This window comes from Perognathus longimembris, chromosome 28, assembly GCF_023159225.1.
Source record: "Perognathus longimembris pacificus isolate PPM17 chromosome 28, ASM2315922v1, whole genome shotgun sequence".
Classification (NCBI taxonomy): domain Eukaryota; kingdom Metazoa; phylum Chordata; class Mammalia; order Rodentia; family Heteromyidae; genus Perognathus; species Perognathus longimembris.
Window position 1 is genome coordinate 35,065,563 of NC_063188.1, and position 18,765 is coordinate 35,084,327.

Here is an 18,765-nt window from a genome sequence, read left to right on the forward strand (position 1 = left end):
GTTATTAAATTGTTTTGTTCATAAACATTTCAAAAGTAACTGAAAACACATGACACTATATTTTACACAGGTGTCAAAAACAGCCACATGCCAAGTACTGGTGATTTATATATACCAAGTATAACTATGTATGTGGCCTACATTCAGAGGATCACAGTTCCAAGTCAGCCTTGGCAGAAAAATCTACAGGACTCCATCTCAACAGGAATAACCTTGGCATGGTGGTACGTGTTTGTCATCCCAGATGTAGTGGGAAGCCTTTTTTGTTTGTTTTCTTATTTATTGTCAAAGTGATGTACAGAGAGGTTACAGTTTCATATGTTAGGCCTTGGGTACATTTCTTGTACTGTTTGTTACCTCCTCCTTCATTCCCCCCTCCCCTCTCCCTCCTTCCCTCTCCCCTCAAGAGTTGTTCAGTTGGTTTACACCAACTGGTTTTGCAAGTATTGCTTTTGGAGTCATTTGTCTTTCTATCCTTTGTCTCTTGATTTTGATATTCCCTTTCACCTCCCTAGTTCTAATACCAATATATACAGTTTCCAATGTACTCAGATAAGATACAGTGATAGTGTGGGTACAACCACAGGGAGGGGATACAAAAAGATCATCAACAATAGAAGCTACGGTTTCACATGGCATGTTGAAAGTAATTACAACAATGATATAACAGTCATTTCCATAACATGGAGTTCATTTCACTTAGCATCATCTTATGCATTCATAAGGGCATAGCTATTGGGCTCTTGTGATCCTCTGCTGTACTAGCCTAAACCTGTGCTAATTATTCCCTATGAGGGAAGACCATAGAGTCCATGTTTCTTTGGGTCTGGCTCACTTCACTTAGTATAATGTTTTCCAACTCCTTCCATTTCCTTATGAATGGGGCAATGTCATTCTTTCTGACAGAGGCATAAAATTCCATTGTGTATATGTACCACATTTTCCTGATCCATTCGTCTACTGAGGGGCATCTGGGTTGGTTCCAGATTCTAGCTATGACAAATTGTGCTGTAATGAACATTGTTGTGCTGGTGGCTTTACTGTGACTATGTTTGTGGTCTTTTGGATAGATACCCAAAAGTGGGGCTGCTGGGTCATAGGGGAGCTCTATATTTAGCCTTCTGAGGAAATCTCCATACCGTTTTCCAGAGTGGCTGAACCAGTTCACATTCCCAACAACAATGAAGTAGGGTTCCCTTTTGGCCACATCTCCTCCAACATTTATTATTGTTAGTTTTCTTGATAAAGGACATTCTTACTGGGGTGAGGTGGAATCTCAATGTTGTTTTGATTTGCATTTCTTTTATGGCCAGTGATATAGAGCACTTTTTTGTATGTCTCTTTTTTTACCTGGTGATAAATCGGTGATTTAGTTTTGGCAATCCCCATTCTGGTTTCACTTGATATTCTGGGATGATAATTATATTAGTTGGAGGATCTTGAATATTCAGGTTGATTTCTGAAAAAAATATGACTATTAATATGCTTTATACTAAAGATTGTACATGTGCACATGTGTACAAATTATACTACCAATAAAAAGACTGAACATACTCTTGACTTCACTATGCAGTTCAAGAATTAGACCATTATCAATGTTAATAAAATGTATACATGGTGCTGCATTAAGTAGTTCTTTGTCATTTCCATGATGGAATATGGTCAGTATGGTAAAATACTGCAATTTATCCATTATAGAGTTGAGAATTATTACTGGTAGTAATGGTAAAATATGCTTGAGATTGAATTACATTAGTATTATACAACAAAAACTAAATGAAAAAATACTAAGTTGAACTCAATGATTTTTTCTTAATAGATATACTAAACTAGTCTGCTTATTAAGTTATATTATTGCTGGAAAATTTTATAGATGAAAGAATTGCAGTTTATAGTTTCTAACAGCTTTATCAATGTTTACAGTCCTTTGCCTAATACATCACTTTTCTTTTTTGGTACTGGGGATCGAACCCAGGATGCTGCCCTTAGCTAGGCAAGTATTTTGCCACTGAGCTACATCCCAGACCCAGATAAAACACTTTGCAAATGAATATAAGCAAAACAAATTCACTGAATACTTAACCCATTGAAGAAATTATTTTGATATTTGGATTCACAGGGGGAGGCTGCATCCGGTATGGATGGCTCTTTTTAACAGAATATGCTTGAAGCAGAAGAACCAATCCAGTCCGCAAACTTTTATACCACTGAGGACACAGATCATTCCACATAATTGCTGTAACAGTGCCTGAACGGTCGGCAATTTCCAGAAAGCTCTAGAAAAAAAAGAGTAAAATCATACACATATGGTTTCTTTCCTCTGGCCAGTCCTGGGGCTTGGACTCAAAGCTTGGGCACTGTCCCTGAGCTCAACCCTTTGAGCCACAGCTTGATTTCTGGCTTTTTGGTAGTTAATTGGAGATAAGTGTCTCACAAATGTTCCTGCCTGGATTGACTTTAAACTATAGTCCTTAGATCTCAGCCTCCTGAGTAGCAAGGATTACAAGCATGAGCCATAGTTACTTCATATTTGCTCTGTTTTATCTTTATGGATGCTATACAGCCTATCATATGTGCCAACTTAAACCTGACAGAAAATAGCATTCAATTTTAGTGCTTTATTTGTAATGATTTAGTTTTCAACTCTGTGAACATTGGTAATCTAAAGGAGAAAATGCTATAAGATACAGTGAGCACCCAGATGTATGATGAACCTACAGTGTTACTACAAACTCTGAGGGTTCAGACTTCATTTCCTTTGTATTTGGTTCTCCAATAACAACACAGTGTTGTATAGATTAACCACATAATACATGTGTCAAATGTATGAGGCAAGTCATATTTTAAATATTTCAAGTGACAACCTTTATTTTTTTTCTCAGAGTTGAGGACTGAACTTGGGGCCTTGCGCTAGCCAGGCAGGTGCCTGAGCTAAATCCCCAGTCCCTGATGTAGACCTTTAGCAGGCCTTAATATTTGTATGACAGAACTTCAGATAGACATACAACTATATGTACAAATGTCATCAGTAGATGCTCTGATGACATTGATTTAGTCATATCATTATCTGAGATACTGCTCTAGATCATATGAGAATACTGAGATGTACTTGAAAATTTATTCTAACAGAAAGGAGAATGCAAATGTCAATGCCAAGTAAACAGATAAAGTAGAGTAAGTAGATACATTAGAACATTATGCTTTTCTCAGTTTTAAAATTAAAATGGCAGACAACTTCTAGAAGATAATTATCCAAGTGTTCTATTGCTGTTACTTAAATTAAGTAATTCTGCCCTTACATCAGCTATCAGGTAAATACAATCAGTCTCTCCAATTTACAGATAAGAAAACTGATGTCCAAAGAAGATAAACAACTTCTCTAACGCCATAGGTAAGGCACCATACACAGCTAAAATGTGAAATCAATTCATCTGACAATAGGTCATGATTCCTTCTTTGTTTTGATTTGTTTCTGACAGGGTCTTTCTCTGTAGCCCAGATGTTCTTTGAACTCATTGTGTAGTTCAGCCTGCTCTTGCACTTGTGCTGAGATTATAAGCAGGGAAAGGACACATAGTTAAGCAAAATACTATACTGCTTTTAATGGTAGAGTAAGGTTAGCAATTCTATTAAAATCCTATATAAGGGCTAAGGCATGCTCTGAGAGACAATGAAAGGCCATATAGAAAAATGGAGTTGATCTTCTCCAATGCATGTGGTTAAACAGGGAGAGGCTCAAAGCAGAGGTAAGCAAGGAAGTGAACTTTACAAATGACTTTGCCAATCTATTGAGTTGAGAGAAGGAACAACCTCAACAAAAGGAAAAATAGTAGCAGAGGCGTGAAGGCAGAAAGCAGTTACCTTGTGGAAATTCTAGGTGGCGCAATTTTGCTACATTAAGGCACTGAGAGCTCAGGAAGAGACTGGAAATGCAAGCTAAGTCAAGGTAATGGAGACACAAGGAGGTAGAAAAAAAAACCCATATGAGGTTAACAATAAATCCAGGGAGAGTATCTAACACTGTTGGCTCACGTCTTTAATTCTAGCTATTCAGGAGGCTGAGAGCTGAGGATTGTGGTTCAAAGCCAACCTGGGCAGGAAAGTCTGTAAGATCTAACTATCAAAAAGCCAAAAATGGAGCTGTGGCTTAAATAGTAGAATACTATCCTTGAGCAAAAAAGCTCAGGGACAGCACTTAGATCCTGAGTTCAAGTCCCAGGACAGGCATTAAAAAACCCAGGAAGAAAATTATCTCAAAAAGTAAGGAAAAGCCAAGGGTCAGTGGCTTATGCCTGCAATCCTAGCTATTCAGGAAGCTGAGATCTGACAATTTTGAAGCCACACTGAGTAAACAAATCCGAGACACTTGGTACCAGCACAAAAATGAGGAAGAAAAACCTATAGAGAAATCACTAAACAATGTATTGTATAATATGACATAATTTATAACTATGAAATATGGTGCATTAATAATTTTTAGTGATATGAAAAAATACTTAAGAAACTTAAAGCTGGCACTGGTGGCTCACGTTGTAATCCAAGCTACTCAGGATGCTGACATCTACAGACTGAGGTTCTAAGCCAGCCCAATCAGAAAAGTCTGTGAGACTCTTTTTTTGTAAGTACTAGTCCTGGTGCTTGAACTTTGTCTGAGTACAGTCCCTGAGCTTTTTTCCCCCCCTCAAGGCTAGTGCTCTACTACAGCCAGAGTTTGACTTTTTGGCAGTTAATTGGAGATAAGAGTCTTATGGAGTTTCCTGTTTGGGCTGGCTTGGAACTGTAATCCTCAGATCTCAGCCTGTTGAGTTAGCTGGGTACCTGGCTTGTCACTGAGTTTTTTTTTAATTTAATTTTTTTGTCAAGGTGACGTACATAGAGGAGTTGCAGTTACATATGAGTACATTTCTTTTTGAACATTGCTACCCCCTCCCTCATTTCTCTCCCACTATCACTTCCTCAATCCTCCCTCCCCCAGTTGTAAAGATCATTTCCAACATATTGTCTTGTGAGTATTGCTGTTGCATTGGTTCGTCCTTTGTCCTTTGTCTCACCATTTTGTTGTTCCCTTTCCCTTCCTTAATTCAGATAAACATATATACAGTACACAGGGTACCAAAATCAAATACAGTGACAACAGGGGATAATGAAAAAAATGAAAGAAAAAATAGGTAACTTCACATAGTACATTAAAAAGAACAACAAAGAAAAACCTCTTGTTTACATATCTTGGAGTTCATTTTGCTTAGCATTATCTTATATGGTCACATGTACATAGATACTGAACTACTGTGATCCTCTTCTAGGACTATCTTAGACATATGCTAATTACTAAAATTGCGGGTAACCATGGAATCTTTGGGTCTGGCTTACTTCACTTAATATGATTTTTCCATGTAACTCAGGTTTTTATGCTCAAGACTAGAGCTCTACCTTTCAAGAGCCACAGGTACACTTCTAGCTTTGTGGTGGATAATTAGACATAAGACTATCATGGAATTTCCTGACTGGGCTGGCTTCAAACCTTGATCTTCCTGAGTAGCTAGGATTATAGGCATGAGCAAGTGGCACTCAGCTGTCTGTGAGATTCTGATCTTTAATTAACCAGTAAAAAGCCAGAAGTAGAGATGTGGCTCAAGTGATAGATTAGCAACATTGAATGGAACAGTATGAGGCCCAGAGGGCAAACCCTAGTACTAGCACAAAGAAAAAAACAACAAAAGAAAATTTGAAAAAATAAAAAATTGTGTGTACAGTGTTTCTTGGTTCTTTTAGTGTAATTAAGTGTATAATATGACATATATAGCCATATGGAATATGTAACACATATACATACATATGTACATATATGATATGATACCTATGTATATATAAGATCCATGTAAATGGGTATATATAAAATTTGCATACAAACAAGAAAGAGAATAAAGCCAGGCATGGTGGTGGATTTTATCCAGCTACCAGGAGAGTAGATCGGGAGGATCATGGTTCAAGGCAAACAGGGAAAACTGTTAGTAAGACCTTCATCTCAGCAAATGAGCCATGCGTGGTCTCACATATTACATGGGGGTTTATGTAGGAGGTTGTGATTGGAGGCCATCCCTGGGTAGAAAACATAAAATCCTATGTGAAAAATAACTAAAGGAAAAAGGGTTTGAGGCATGGCTCAAGTGGTACAGTGTCTGCCTCTCAAGTGTGGAGTCCTGAGTTTAAATCCCAGCAGTTATGCTGCAAGACATTATGTTAATAATGCCTTTCTCTGAGTGATATGATCTCGAATAAACACTGTCCTCTTTACACAGCTTTCTACATTTGCCCAATTCCCACCAATGAGCATGTATAGCTTTGATAATATGTTCATAATAAAACACTTAAAATAGTTCTTGGCAACATGGGATATGATAGTACAATATTAAATAAAACATATTAAGAAAGTACATCTCAGCAGTATTATATGGCACAGAGGTAAATCGATCTTATGATTAGCAGGTTACTAGTGAATAACAAGATGAAGAAGCCAAACTCATTGTGCTTATCTAGTACAAACTACTTTAAGAAGCTTGTAGCTAAGTGTGACAGCTCATGCTTGTAATTCTGGCTACTATTAGCGAGACAGTGATTAGGATGATCATGATTTGAAGCCAGCCTGGAGAAAAAGTTAGCAAAACCTCATCTCAACCCTTAAGCTAGGTATGGTGACATGCACCTGTCATTCCAGCTATGTGGGAGGTGTAGATAGAAAGATGGCAGTTACAGCTTTCCTGGGCAAAAATATGAGAGTACATTTGAGAAATAACTGAAGATAAAAGGGCCGAGCTTTTGGCCCAAAGTTTAGAGTGCCTGCCTAGCAAGCATGAGGTCATGAATTCAAAACCAGTGCCTCCCTCTCCCAATAAAAACTATCTGAAGAGAAGGCAAGAGGAAAAGAGTAATCATAATGTCACGCATGATTACTTTTTCCTTTTTGTGTATATGCCAATATTGGAACTTCACCTCAGGGACATACACTCTTGCTGGGATTTGTTCTCCAAAGACTGGCACTCTACTACTTGAACCACTTCTGACATTTTTACTGGGTAGTTGAAAATAAGAGCCTTGTGGTTTTGTCTGCCCAGGCTTGCTTAGAGCCACCATCCTCAGATCTCAATCTCCTAAGGGTCTTAGGAGCCCCTGAGCTTAGCCACTTTTCTTTCTTTATTAAATGGGAGACCAGCAGAGTATGTTCATTTGCTGAAGCCAAAAGTACAGACTAGAAGGAACAGTGGAAGTGAAAGAAAAGGTGTGATGGACAACAGATGAAACAAAGAACTAAAGACTAATAATAAAGACTTTTTCCCCACAATCCTGGTGCTTAAACTCAGGGACTCACGCTTCCTTAAGTGGATACTCTTACCACTAAGACACATCTCCATCCCTACTTTTTTCTGTTGGTTCATTTTCAGACAATATCTTGCTTCTTGTTCGGGTGTACTATTGGGCTAGATCTACCTTTTTTAGGCTTCCTAGTATTGACAATAATGGCAATGCGCCATCTTGTGGATATTCTGAGAGGGACTTTTTTTTCTGGCTTGGGTTGGCCTGCAATTTAGATCCTAACAAGCTCAGCCTTCCAAATAGCTAGGATTATAGGAATGAGCCACCACCACTTGACTTTTTTCTTCCTTTTTTTACTCTTGAAGTGCTGGAATGGAACCCAGGACCTTGCACATGTTAGGAAAATTCTCTACCAATGCGCTACACTCCCAGCCCCCAAGAATTTCATTCTTTTTAATATATTACATAGAAAAATCTTTTATAGTATATACATTTACAGACATTTAAAAATTACCAAGTGGAACTTATAAAATGTGACTGAAACAATATATCTTACAGTCAGGTAAATAAGTTATAATCTATAAGTTGAATCTATAAATTTAAGTTAGCATATATTATCATTGCTCATACCTGGTATGGCTCAGTCTCCTTCTTATGAGGTTTCCCATAGTATCTCAGTTTTGATTTGTACAAGATCCTCACAAGCAAGGCAGGGAAATAATTTCTTCTACTCCAGGTCATTTCGAGGTTAGAAAGAGAAATTACTTTCAGATCTAGAAAATTACAAAAACAGAAACAAAATTAAAATTAGCATGTTCAAAGTTCTGTTCACAAGTTAAAAATGGCAGCCTGATCACACCCAGTTCAACTATTGAAGCTAAACTGGCCTAACACCTTCTCACTTATACATATACACTCTCTCTAGCAATAGCAGAGAAATACAGGTAGACTCACCATGGGCCTGGAGCATAGGTAAATACCTCTATAAAGGTGTCACCTACAACACTTCATTCTCTATCTCCTTCCACCTTACCAAACCACGTAATTACTTCCTGGAAAGCTGGGATCTAAGTTCACCTGTCAATACTTTCCTCCCAATAAGCACTTATCCAGTTACCTTATGGAATATTTAGAGCATATTTCCATATTGTTCTCTCCTGAGCTTCCCTAAACATGTCAGACAACTGTTATATACCTAATGGCTGCCTCCCTCCCCACCCCAAATTGTGCTCAATGCTCACCTTCTCAATCCTAACCACTCCACTGAAACCAGTCTTGGTCCTTAACTTCGGGCTCAATCATACTTATTGATGTTGCTTGCCTTTTTTTTTAACCTGGCTCTTACTATCTTCTCATATGCCTTACTATTTATGCTAAAATTGTGAATCTCAAACCTTGCTCAAACACAAAAACTGCTTCCAGGATTAAGCTGTACTTCTGGTTTAATCCTCTTGTGAGTTAAAAGGGATTCTTCTGTAACGCATTCTACATCTTGTTCTCACAGTACACAATCTCAATTTTGAAAATCTTAATTAGCAGAGTTATAATATTTGTTTTTTTTTTTTTTTTTTTTTTTTTTTTTGGCCAGTCCTGGGCCTTGGACTCAGGGCCTGAGCACTGTCCCTGGCTTCTTCCCGCTCAAGGCTAGCACTCTGCCACTTGAGCCACAGCGCCGCTTCTGGCCGTTTTCTGTACATGTGGTGCTGGGGAATTGAACCTAGGGCCTCGTGTATCTGAGGCAGGCACTCTTGCCACTGGGCTATATCCCCAGCCCTAATATTTGTTTCTTTTTGCTATGACTTCCTTCCCTTCCAACTCTGTTTACATAATGTAGTCAGCATAGGGGCATGAAAACTATACTTGCAGGCTTTTTGTTATTTATTTATGTATTTTTTAGGTATTTGTTTTTGTGCCAGTACTTGAACTCAGGGCCTCACATGCTTGGTTGGCTTTTGCTCTCAGCTGGTGCTCTACTACTGAGCCACAACCCACTTCTAGCCTTTTCCTGGTTAATTGGAGATAAGGTCTCTCTGATTTGTCTTCCCAGGCTGGCTTTGAACTAGCATCCTCATATCTCAGTCCCCTGAGTAACTAGAATTACACCAGCACCCAGCCACCAGCACCCAGCTTACAGCTTATTTTTTAATAAATGTATTTATTTATTGTCAAAATGATGTACAGAGAGGGGTTACAGTTTCATATGTAAGGCAGTGAGGACATTTCTTATCCAACTTGTTACCTCCTCCCTTATTTTTCTCCCACCTTCCCCTTTCTAGTTTATTTTTAATAGGCATTTAAATGGTACGTTACATTTATACCTATACACACAAAGGATATCAAGTGTAATTTTCCTTCTAGAGTCTCCCAGTTCATCACTAGCTCAGAATTCTAGGTCCCAATATTTGATATAATGTAATTAAGTGACTGCCCCCTACAGTCAGAGAAATCCTGGATCTGTTTTGAGTTGTCTGAAATGTATATGGTACACTTTTGATCAATAAAGGCAGATATATCTCCTTTATCAGATGAAAAAAACTCAAAAAAGAAGCACAGTACCACTTAAGCCATGTTTCCAGGCCTTTTTATTCTGGTTATATTTTACATATAGTCTCATTTTTTGTCTGGGCCAGCCTAGAAGACAATCCTGTTTACTCTTCCCACCATATTAGGATGTGTGTTATATGATATCATGCCCAGGCTTTTCTTTTTTTTTTTTTTTTTTTTTGGCCAGTCCTGGGCCTTGGACTCAGGGCCTGAGCACTGTCCCTGGCTTCTTCCCGCTCAAGGCTAGCACTCTGCCACTTGAGCCACAGCGCCGCTTCTGGCCGTTTTCTGTATATGTGGTGCTGGGGAATCGAACCTAGGGCCTCGTGTATCCGAGGCAGGCACTCTTGCCACTAGGCTATATCCCCAGCCCCAGAAGGCTTTTCTTTTGACATGGTGTCTCACAAAGATATTTTCCTAGGTTGGCCTGGAACTGCTAATCTTCCTAATTTCAGTTTCCCACACAGATGCAATTAGAATTGTATACTATCATATGCAGCTATTGGTTGAGAGGGGGTCTTACCAACTTTTTGCTTGGGCTGGCAATGAACCACAATCCTCTTGGTCTGCACTTCCTGAGTAGCTAGGATTACTGATGTGAGCCATTAGCACTTAGTCAAGTGTGTGTTTTTATTTTTATTTTTTGGTTTGTATCTATTTTTATTTTATTTTTTAAATTAAATTTTATTGACAAGGTAAAGTGTGTGTGTGTTGTTAACTAATAAACGTGTGTGTGTGTGTGTATGTATTTCTTAAATCTAGAAAGAAGCACAGGCTATTCATACACCATGAGAAATCTGTGTAAACTCATAGTAATGATTGATTATACACAAAGAAAGTTGATTACAACAGAACGTGTAGACCATGCAATGGAATAGTTATTCTTAAATAGTATGGTCTCAGGGACTCTTTACATTCTTAAAAAATTGGTAATTATCTTGAAGAGCTTCTCTGTGGATTATATCTGTCAATATTTACTACATTATGAATTATGAAATTAAGCACCAATTAATTTCAAAATAACAATTAACCTAAAATACACACTAAAAATAACATTTTTAAAAATGACTGCTTTTCAAAACAAAAATTCAGTGAGGAGAGTTATACTGTTTTATATTTCTGTGAATCTCTTTAGCCCACTAGGAGTTAACTAGATATGCATATCTTCTTCAGAGCTTAGTCTGTCTCAATATCGCATATCCTGTAACCTCTAGAAAACTCTACTGCAGCTTGTGATGAAAAAACAAAGTAAATAATGCCTAAAGATGATTACAAATTTGTTTTCATGTCCTGAATTGTTAATTAAGGTCATGGAAAATCCACTAGGCATATTTGAAGAATTTTTTTTTCAGAAGAATAAACCCAAGAAATTCAGACAGGAATAAAGATAAAAGGTTACAATCATGAATTAGAAAACAGTATACATGGTAGAAAACTTGCCTAGCATGCTTGAGTTCCTGCATTCAAGTCCACCCCCAAAAAAGAATAAAAACAATATTAATAAATCTAACGATCTACAAAATTAATGAAAAGATAAATGGCAAGCCCAATCATGGAAAAGGAATGAAAATGTAATATTCCAAATTGATGAATTATGAATACAGGGAACTACAATTTAAGGTTATTAAGCATGAGTCTATAGTAATACATTTAAAAATTACAGTGAAATGGATAATCTAGGAAAAAATTAATTACATATACTGCTATAAGAAGCAGAAGAGGGAAAAAAGAAGCAGAAGAGGGCCTGGGAATATGGCTTAGCAGTAGAGTGCTTGCCTTGCAAGCATGAAGCCCTGGGTTTGATCCCTCAGCACCACATAAACAGAAAAAGCCGCTAGTAGCGCTGTGGTTCAAGTGGTAGAGTGCTAGCCTTGAGCAAAAAGAAGCCAGGGACAGTGCTCAGGCCCTGAGTCTAAGCCCCAGGGCTGGCAAAAAAACAAAGAAGCAGAAGAAAATCTGAATAAGTAAACTATGGAAGAAAACCAAAAAAAATCACAAATAATAGCTTCCCCAAATGGCAGCTGTTCACACGATTGTACAACAAATTTCTAGCAACTCTCAGGGAATAGCACTTTTCCCTGAACTATGAATTGTTCTGGAGCCCATTAAAATATATCAACTGTACCAATTAACTTTATAAACTCAGGATAATTTGAAAAAATATGTACAGAATTAATACAAAAGAGAAAACTATGAGCCAAAATAATCTATGATGGCAAAAATTCGAAATTAAATACTTTCAAACCTCCTATAGTAGCAAGCTTAGAGAAAAGGGCACCAAAACTAATAACATTATAATCACACTTGATAATTACACTTGATATCCTTTGTGTGTATAGGTATAAATGTAACATACAATTTAAATGCCTATTTTGTGAAGACTCACAGAAAGACATTTAATTTGAATTATTTCCTTACAACATTAAAAACTGAAATTCTGCAAAAGTCAAAAGTGCAAAAATAGAAGTATAAGTGTGGCTCAAGTGGTACAACACCAGCTGTGCACCAAAAAGATGAGTAAGATGGTGAGGCGTTGAGTTCAAGGTTTAGTATGAGCACACACACAAAAATAACATATGACATACAGTGAACATAAAGTAATAAACATAAAAAATAGGTATGGCCAAGTGCTGGTGGTTCACGGCAGTAATTCTAGTAGCTACTTAGGAGGCTGAGATCTGATGATCAAGGTTTGAAGCCAGCCTGGGAAGGAAAATTCATTAGAGTATTATGTCCAGCTAACCAGCAAAAAGCTGAAAGTGCAGTTGTGGCTCAAATGGTAGAGTGCCAACTTTAAGAGAAAAAGCTAAAGGACAGTGCTCTGGGTTCAAGCCTCAGTACTGGTTTTAAAAAAAAGAACAGGGGCTGGGGATATGGCCTAGTGGCAAGAGTGCTTGCCTCGGATACACGAGGCCCTAGGTTCGATTCCCCAGCACCACATATACAGAAAACGGCCAGAAGCGGCGCTGTGGCTCAAGTGGCAGAGTGCTAGCCTTGAGTGGGAAGAAGCCAGGGACAGTGCTCAGGCCCTGAGTCCAAGGCCCAGGACTGGCAAAAAAAAAAAAAAAAAAAGAACAAGTTCAAACATTAATCATAGTAAATTCAATTGAAGTAAAGTCATTTCATAAGAGACAAAGAATTAGGTTGGGTTCAAGTGAAGAATCTTTGCTATATGCTTCTTAAAAGACACTAACCTAATACAGGTGCCGGTGGCTCATGTCTATAATCCTATTCAGGAGACTGAAATTTGAGGACTGTGGATCAAAACAGCCTGGTCAGGAAAGTCTGTGAGACTTTCTGTTTGTTTGTTTGCTAGTCCTGGGGCTTGAACTCAGGGTCTGAGTACCATATGATCCCCTCCCCTTCTCTCCCTTCCCCTCCCCTGGGCTTCATGCATGTTAGGCAAGGATTCTAAGCCACATTCCCATCCTCTGTGAGACTTTCATTGCTAGTTTACCAGCAAAAAGCTGGAAGTGAAGCTATGGATCAAGCAATAGATGAGCACAAAAGCACAGGGACAACACCTAAGCCCTGAGTTCAAGACCCAGGACTAGCACATATACCAACAAAGACACAAACCTAAAATAAAACAACAACAAATAGTTGGACAAATACTGATGCTCACACATCAGTGCACTTGTTAGAAATGTACACTGGTAGGACTCTAGCCCCACCAAATATAGACACTGGTGGTAGCAAACAGCAAGCTATATTTGAAAACACTCTTGAGGTGTTAGAAATTCTGAGTCATGTTTAATGCCACCAAAAGGTCAGTGGAAATAATAAATAACACTATCATGCCAAAATGTGTCATAGTAATGAGAGGCAAGTGCCTTATTGAAGCATCCACCAACAAGACATGAATCAGCCTGTAATCCTAGCTACTCAGGAGGCTGAGATCTGTGGATCATGGTTCAAAGCCAGCCTGGGCAGAAAAGTCCCCATGATTCTTAGTTCCAATAAACTACTCAGAAAAATCCAGAAGTGGTGCTGGGGCACTAACCTTGAGCACAAAGAGGCTCAGGGATGGCGCGCAGGCCACGAGTTCAAGCCCTAGGATCGGCAAAAAAACAAACAAACAACCAGACAAACCACACTATGAATCAGGTACAGAAATGTTAATATTTTACAGGCATCTAAATCAAAATCCAAAAAGAAATCAAAGGCTAGTTACAGACCATAGGAGTCTGTGTAAAATCATTCTAATAATTATGCTGGTTATCCAGAAAGAAAGAATGAAATTCAACTATCCAAATACATTTTAGACAAAACACTTGTATTTCTAAGTACTAACAGTAACAGTTCAAAATGAAATTTAAACACCTAAGTCTGTTTTCAATAACATAAAGAAAAATACTTAAAATAGTTTAGCGAAAAAAGTGACAAACTTGTGCTGTGAATCCTTCAAAATATGATTGAACAAATAGAATTAAAGAAGACCTGATTAAATAAATTCTATATTCGTAGGTTCTATGGCTCAATAATATCAAGAGAGAAATAATTCCAAGCTGATATATATCAAAGCAATTCCTATTCAAAAAATTCCAGCTGAAGCCAAGTTCCAGTGGCTCACGCTTGTAATCCTAGTAATTCATGAGTCTGAGATCTGAAAACTGAGGTTCAAAGCCAGCCAAAGCAGACAAATCCTTTAGACTCTATCTCCAATTAATCAGCAAAAGAAAGATGGAAGTGGCAATGAGGCTCAAGTGGCAGAGTGTCAGCTATGAACAAAATAAAACCCGAGAGTATGAGGCTGGAGTTCAAGCTCAGTCTTGGTGCAAAAAATATACTGATTGTCTCCAGACACTGTTCAAGTATGATGCCTTGAGTTTAAACCCTAGTACCACTGAACGAAAGGAACAGCTGGTTTAAGTGGAAGCCCATTTGCCTGTCAAGAACAAGGCCGTGGCTTCAATTTCCAATGCCATAAAAATAGGAAGCATTATTGCATTACTTTCTCTACAAGAAATTAAAATGATTTATTCCAACCAGCTCATAACCCCATCCCCATTAGCATCATGTTCAGATAGTTGTATGGATATGTTGCACAAAACCTTTACAATTCTCATTATTTCTTTTGAAAAATTTGAGTTAAAACTCCATTTATATGTGGTTTCATTTTAATATTTCTATATACGAATATGATGCCCTTTAAACAAATTCCCTACTCCCCCATATTCCAGCAGTTGAGGTCAAGGGAAAAGGGAGGGTGATGGTCTGTTGGGAGGGGTGAACATGATCAAAGTACATTATATATATGCATGAAAATGTCATAATAGGGAAGTGGAGTGTGATAAGAGTGCTCAAATGGTAGGGTGCTAGCCGTAAGCAGAAAAGCTCAAGGACATTTGCCTAGGCCCTCAGTTCAAGCACCAGAGCTGGCACAGATAAAAGTCCTAATAAATATCACAATGAAATTAGAAACAAGAGTGGCAGGGAGTATCAAGGAGTATTACAATTAATGTATGCCTGTATGGAAATATTACAATGAAATCACTTGATATCATTAGTATATACTTATCTAAAAACACTTTAAAATAGCAAGAAAGATATGGAAACTGAACACTCAGATATATGCTAGTAGATATAAATTTGTGGGAATATTTAGAACATGACTTGCCAATATGCATTACATTTAAAAATTCAAATCAAGTCAGCAATTTTAGTTCTCAGAATTCATCCCTTCAAAGAAATCCTCAAACACAGTCAATATAAATGCAAACTAATGACAATAACCACTTAATATGGAAAAACAGCACTGCATACAACTAGAAATTATGGCAACATGATTATGTACATTTTAGTACAGTCATACTATGAGATATTGTAGGTAGAGATGTGCACAAAAGATGTCTAAGCTGTTATGTGGAAATAGGAAATGATGCAAGGGCACACTATTGCTTTTTCCAAAGCTGCACACTGGAGCACAAACAGTTGGGAATTTGGAGAAGGCAGCTGATGTCATAGGGAAGGTGAGAAGTTATACATTTTATTCCTATATTTTATTATTACTATTTTCAATCACAGAGCAAACGTGAAAGGAGTTTACAGTGAATAGCAATGTAGTTTCTACACCAGTGACCACAGTTTTGCTGCTTATGGCTCTTATACTTGTAACACAACATATTTTTAAATATGCAATTTGGATATTTTTATGCCCATTACCCTCTGCCATAAAAGTAGTTTTGATAAATGAATAGATATTACTTCAATTTTTTAAAATCCTAGATAATTTTAGAAATAATGAGCTCCATTTTCAATTCCTATAGGTTATCTATTTTCATTTACATATTTCATTATGAAAATAATTAGGAACAAGCCACATTTAGAATTGTTACTCCTGTTGCTTTATTCCAATCTTTCGGATAAGATTCTTTAATCGTGAAAATAACTATTTCACTTTGAAAAATTTAGTTATTTACACTATATTTGGGTACAAGTTTGAGCAACGTTTTCTTTGCCCCTCATTAGTGGTTATTACTCATGTTTACACATTTTGAGACAAATTGTTTTTGTTATTTGGGCTTTTAAGTTGGACGTGTAGTTTAACGTTGTGTTGATAAAAAGAACCGAAGAGGAGCAAATGTAGAACATTACAGGTGTTCCTTCTAGTATTTTGTCTAATTTTTCTATTTTATTTTTCCCATGCCACATGCATGTTCATGTGTGGCACTGTCACTCCCCTTAATTTCATCGGTTAGGAAAGCGATCTATTTTCTAGTAGTTAGTTGTGATACTCCAAAATTGAACGTCCTTAATTCAATCATGTGTGTAGTAACAAGAAACACAAACCGAGAATTTCAAGCCTTTACCCCAAATCTCACACTTTCCAAACTGCCCGTGGAAGTTTTCCCATACAATAGAAATTTACACTCTCTGCAACCGATAGCTAAATGGTGTTATTTGTATAACTGAAATGGGAACATCAGTGAGACGAATGCATCTTAACTTAAAGGGAACGCACGCACGAGAAACACAGACTCCTCCTCCCCCCACATCAGTGAGTTTGCCCAATCGGATTTCGGGTCCGCTTAGGCACTTCATGAACAAACCAAGCCAGGACACGAGCCACACAAATTTCACTAAAAAAAAAAAAAAAAAAACAATAAAAACAAACAAAAAAAACCCAACAACAACAAAAAAAACCCTAAGTAAAAATAAATAAATAATCAAAGAAATTTGCAAACCCAAACAAAGCCATAAAAATCTCAAAACTTAATTTCCAACTTGCTCTGCCGCGCTTGTGAAGGACCAGAGACCATCCAGAATCACACTTTCCCTTCTCCAACTTCGGAAACGCCACTTCCTCGCCCCCAAAACCCTCGAATTTCTTACGTTTAAAATCGTAGTCTTCAGGTTGCTTGTTGGTTAGCCAGATGTCTCCATATGGATCTTCATTATTCCATAAAGCCAAATAATGCCCGCGCTGGCTCCTTAACGGCCGCTCGGGTTTCTTTTGCTGTTCGCGGTTTCGGAAGGGAATTTCGACGGAAATATCATCTAACACCTCTCCGCAGTGGACGCTGTCGATGCACAGGATCCCCTGGCCTAGTCCTTCCTCGTTGTAAAGACAGGAGACTCGAGAAATTCTCATTTTGATGCCAACTTTAAGAATATTCTGACGAACCAGAGAGTTTAGGCTGGTATCGAGGTAGCACTTTTCCTGGTACACGCCGTCGGTGATCGTCACATCATAGCAGTAATTGGGAGACTTCGGAAGCTCGTTCCGATGATCGCACTCTAACAAGTACCTCTGCACGGCCAGGACAGTGACTGGCACCACCTCGGAGGGGGTCAGCCGCAGGCCAGGTGACCCAACAATCTGCTCAAGAACCTTTTGGATCCAGGACTTGGGCTCTTGGGCACCAGCCTTTCGCAACAGCCCTCCTGGGAGTCCAATCTGCTTTTCCTCCAGGTTCAGCAGATACGATCGAGCGCGACCCCCCTCATCCGACATCTTGGGATAATTGCAAACTCCACGCTACTTTGCTCGACCCCAAACTAAGCGCCGAGAATCCGTGGGCGCCGCTCCACCGACCCTCCGCCAACTGCCTAGGGCCCACCCAGGAGCAAGGCTGCAAAGAGGCTGCGCAAGCGCGCCAGCGCTCTGGTCCCGCCCCTCGCGTGGGCGTGCAGCGGTGGGATTCTAAAGTGTTTCCAAATAGTCCCGCTCATCATCAGTTTGGGCTCCTGTATGGAGCTTACGATATTACTTTTGGAGGGAAAAAGGACGGTCTTGCCTGGGAGTTATGGACTGGAGTAGGGGAGAACCTTGATCATCTAGGTTCTTAGGACACAGGGGAAGGAGGTGAGGAGCGCTTTGGGTTTCCCTACAAAGTGGAAAGCCCGAAGACATGCGAAAAAAGCGGCTGGAGTTGTAGCCTCAAGTTAAACTCAGGCAATTCAGAGTTTGGATTGGGGGTTGGCATCAAAAAGTTAATTGATCATTGGTTAATATGCCCGAATCAGACAGCCCGGGTTTCATGTAGTATGAACGGAAGCGCAGAAGGTGTACATATCCCCTAGCACACAAAGTCCTCACGAGTGTTAAGATCCTGAGCTCCAATCCCAGCACAAACGAAAAGTTCTCAACGAATGTCTGCTACTATTTCTATTAATATTAGCATAATAGCCTATGGTGTCTCCTTCAGTGCATGGGGACGGACTTATTAATTAAGTGCAAATGAAAATTCAGAAAAATACAATTCTCTACGTAAAGAGCTAGTTTTGCATGAAACATTTTTGATACATTCATCATCAAGTGTCGGGCGCTGTTCCTCAGTGTTTTTACTCGTGCTAGTGCCCTACTACTTGAGCCACAGTTCCACTCCTACTTTTTTTTTGGTGAATAATTGATGATTCTCATGAACTTTCTTGCCTGTGGTGGCTTTCACTCTCGATACTCAGAAC

At 38.6% G+C, this 18,765-nt stretch overlaps 1 protein-coding gene across 1 annotated transcript in view; it reads right to left on the minus strand.

Annotated features, from left to right (window-relative positions):
• Positions 1-17,812, minus strand: part of Radx (RPA1 related single stranded DNA binding protein, X-linked) — a 66,290-nt gene extending 48,478 nt beyond the window's left edge. Inside the window, exons 1-4 of the mRNA XM_048335332.1 lie at positions 17,191-17,812; positions 7,942-8,084; positions 2,084-2,276; positions 1,351-1,459 (exon numbers count right to left, since the gene is read on the minus strand). Coding sequence (XP_048191289.1) covers positions 1,351-1,459; positions 2,084-2,276; positions 7,942-8,084; positions 17,191-17,812 — 1,067 coding nt within the window. The remainder of the gene's footprint in view (positions 1-1,350; positions 1,460-2,083; positions 2,277-7,941; positions 8,085-17,190) is intronic.
• Positions 17,813-18,765: the final 953 nt, after the last annotated feature.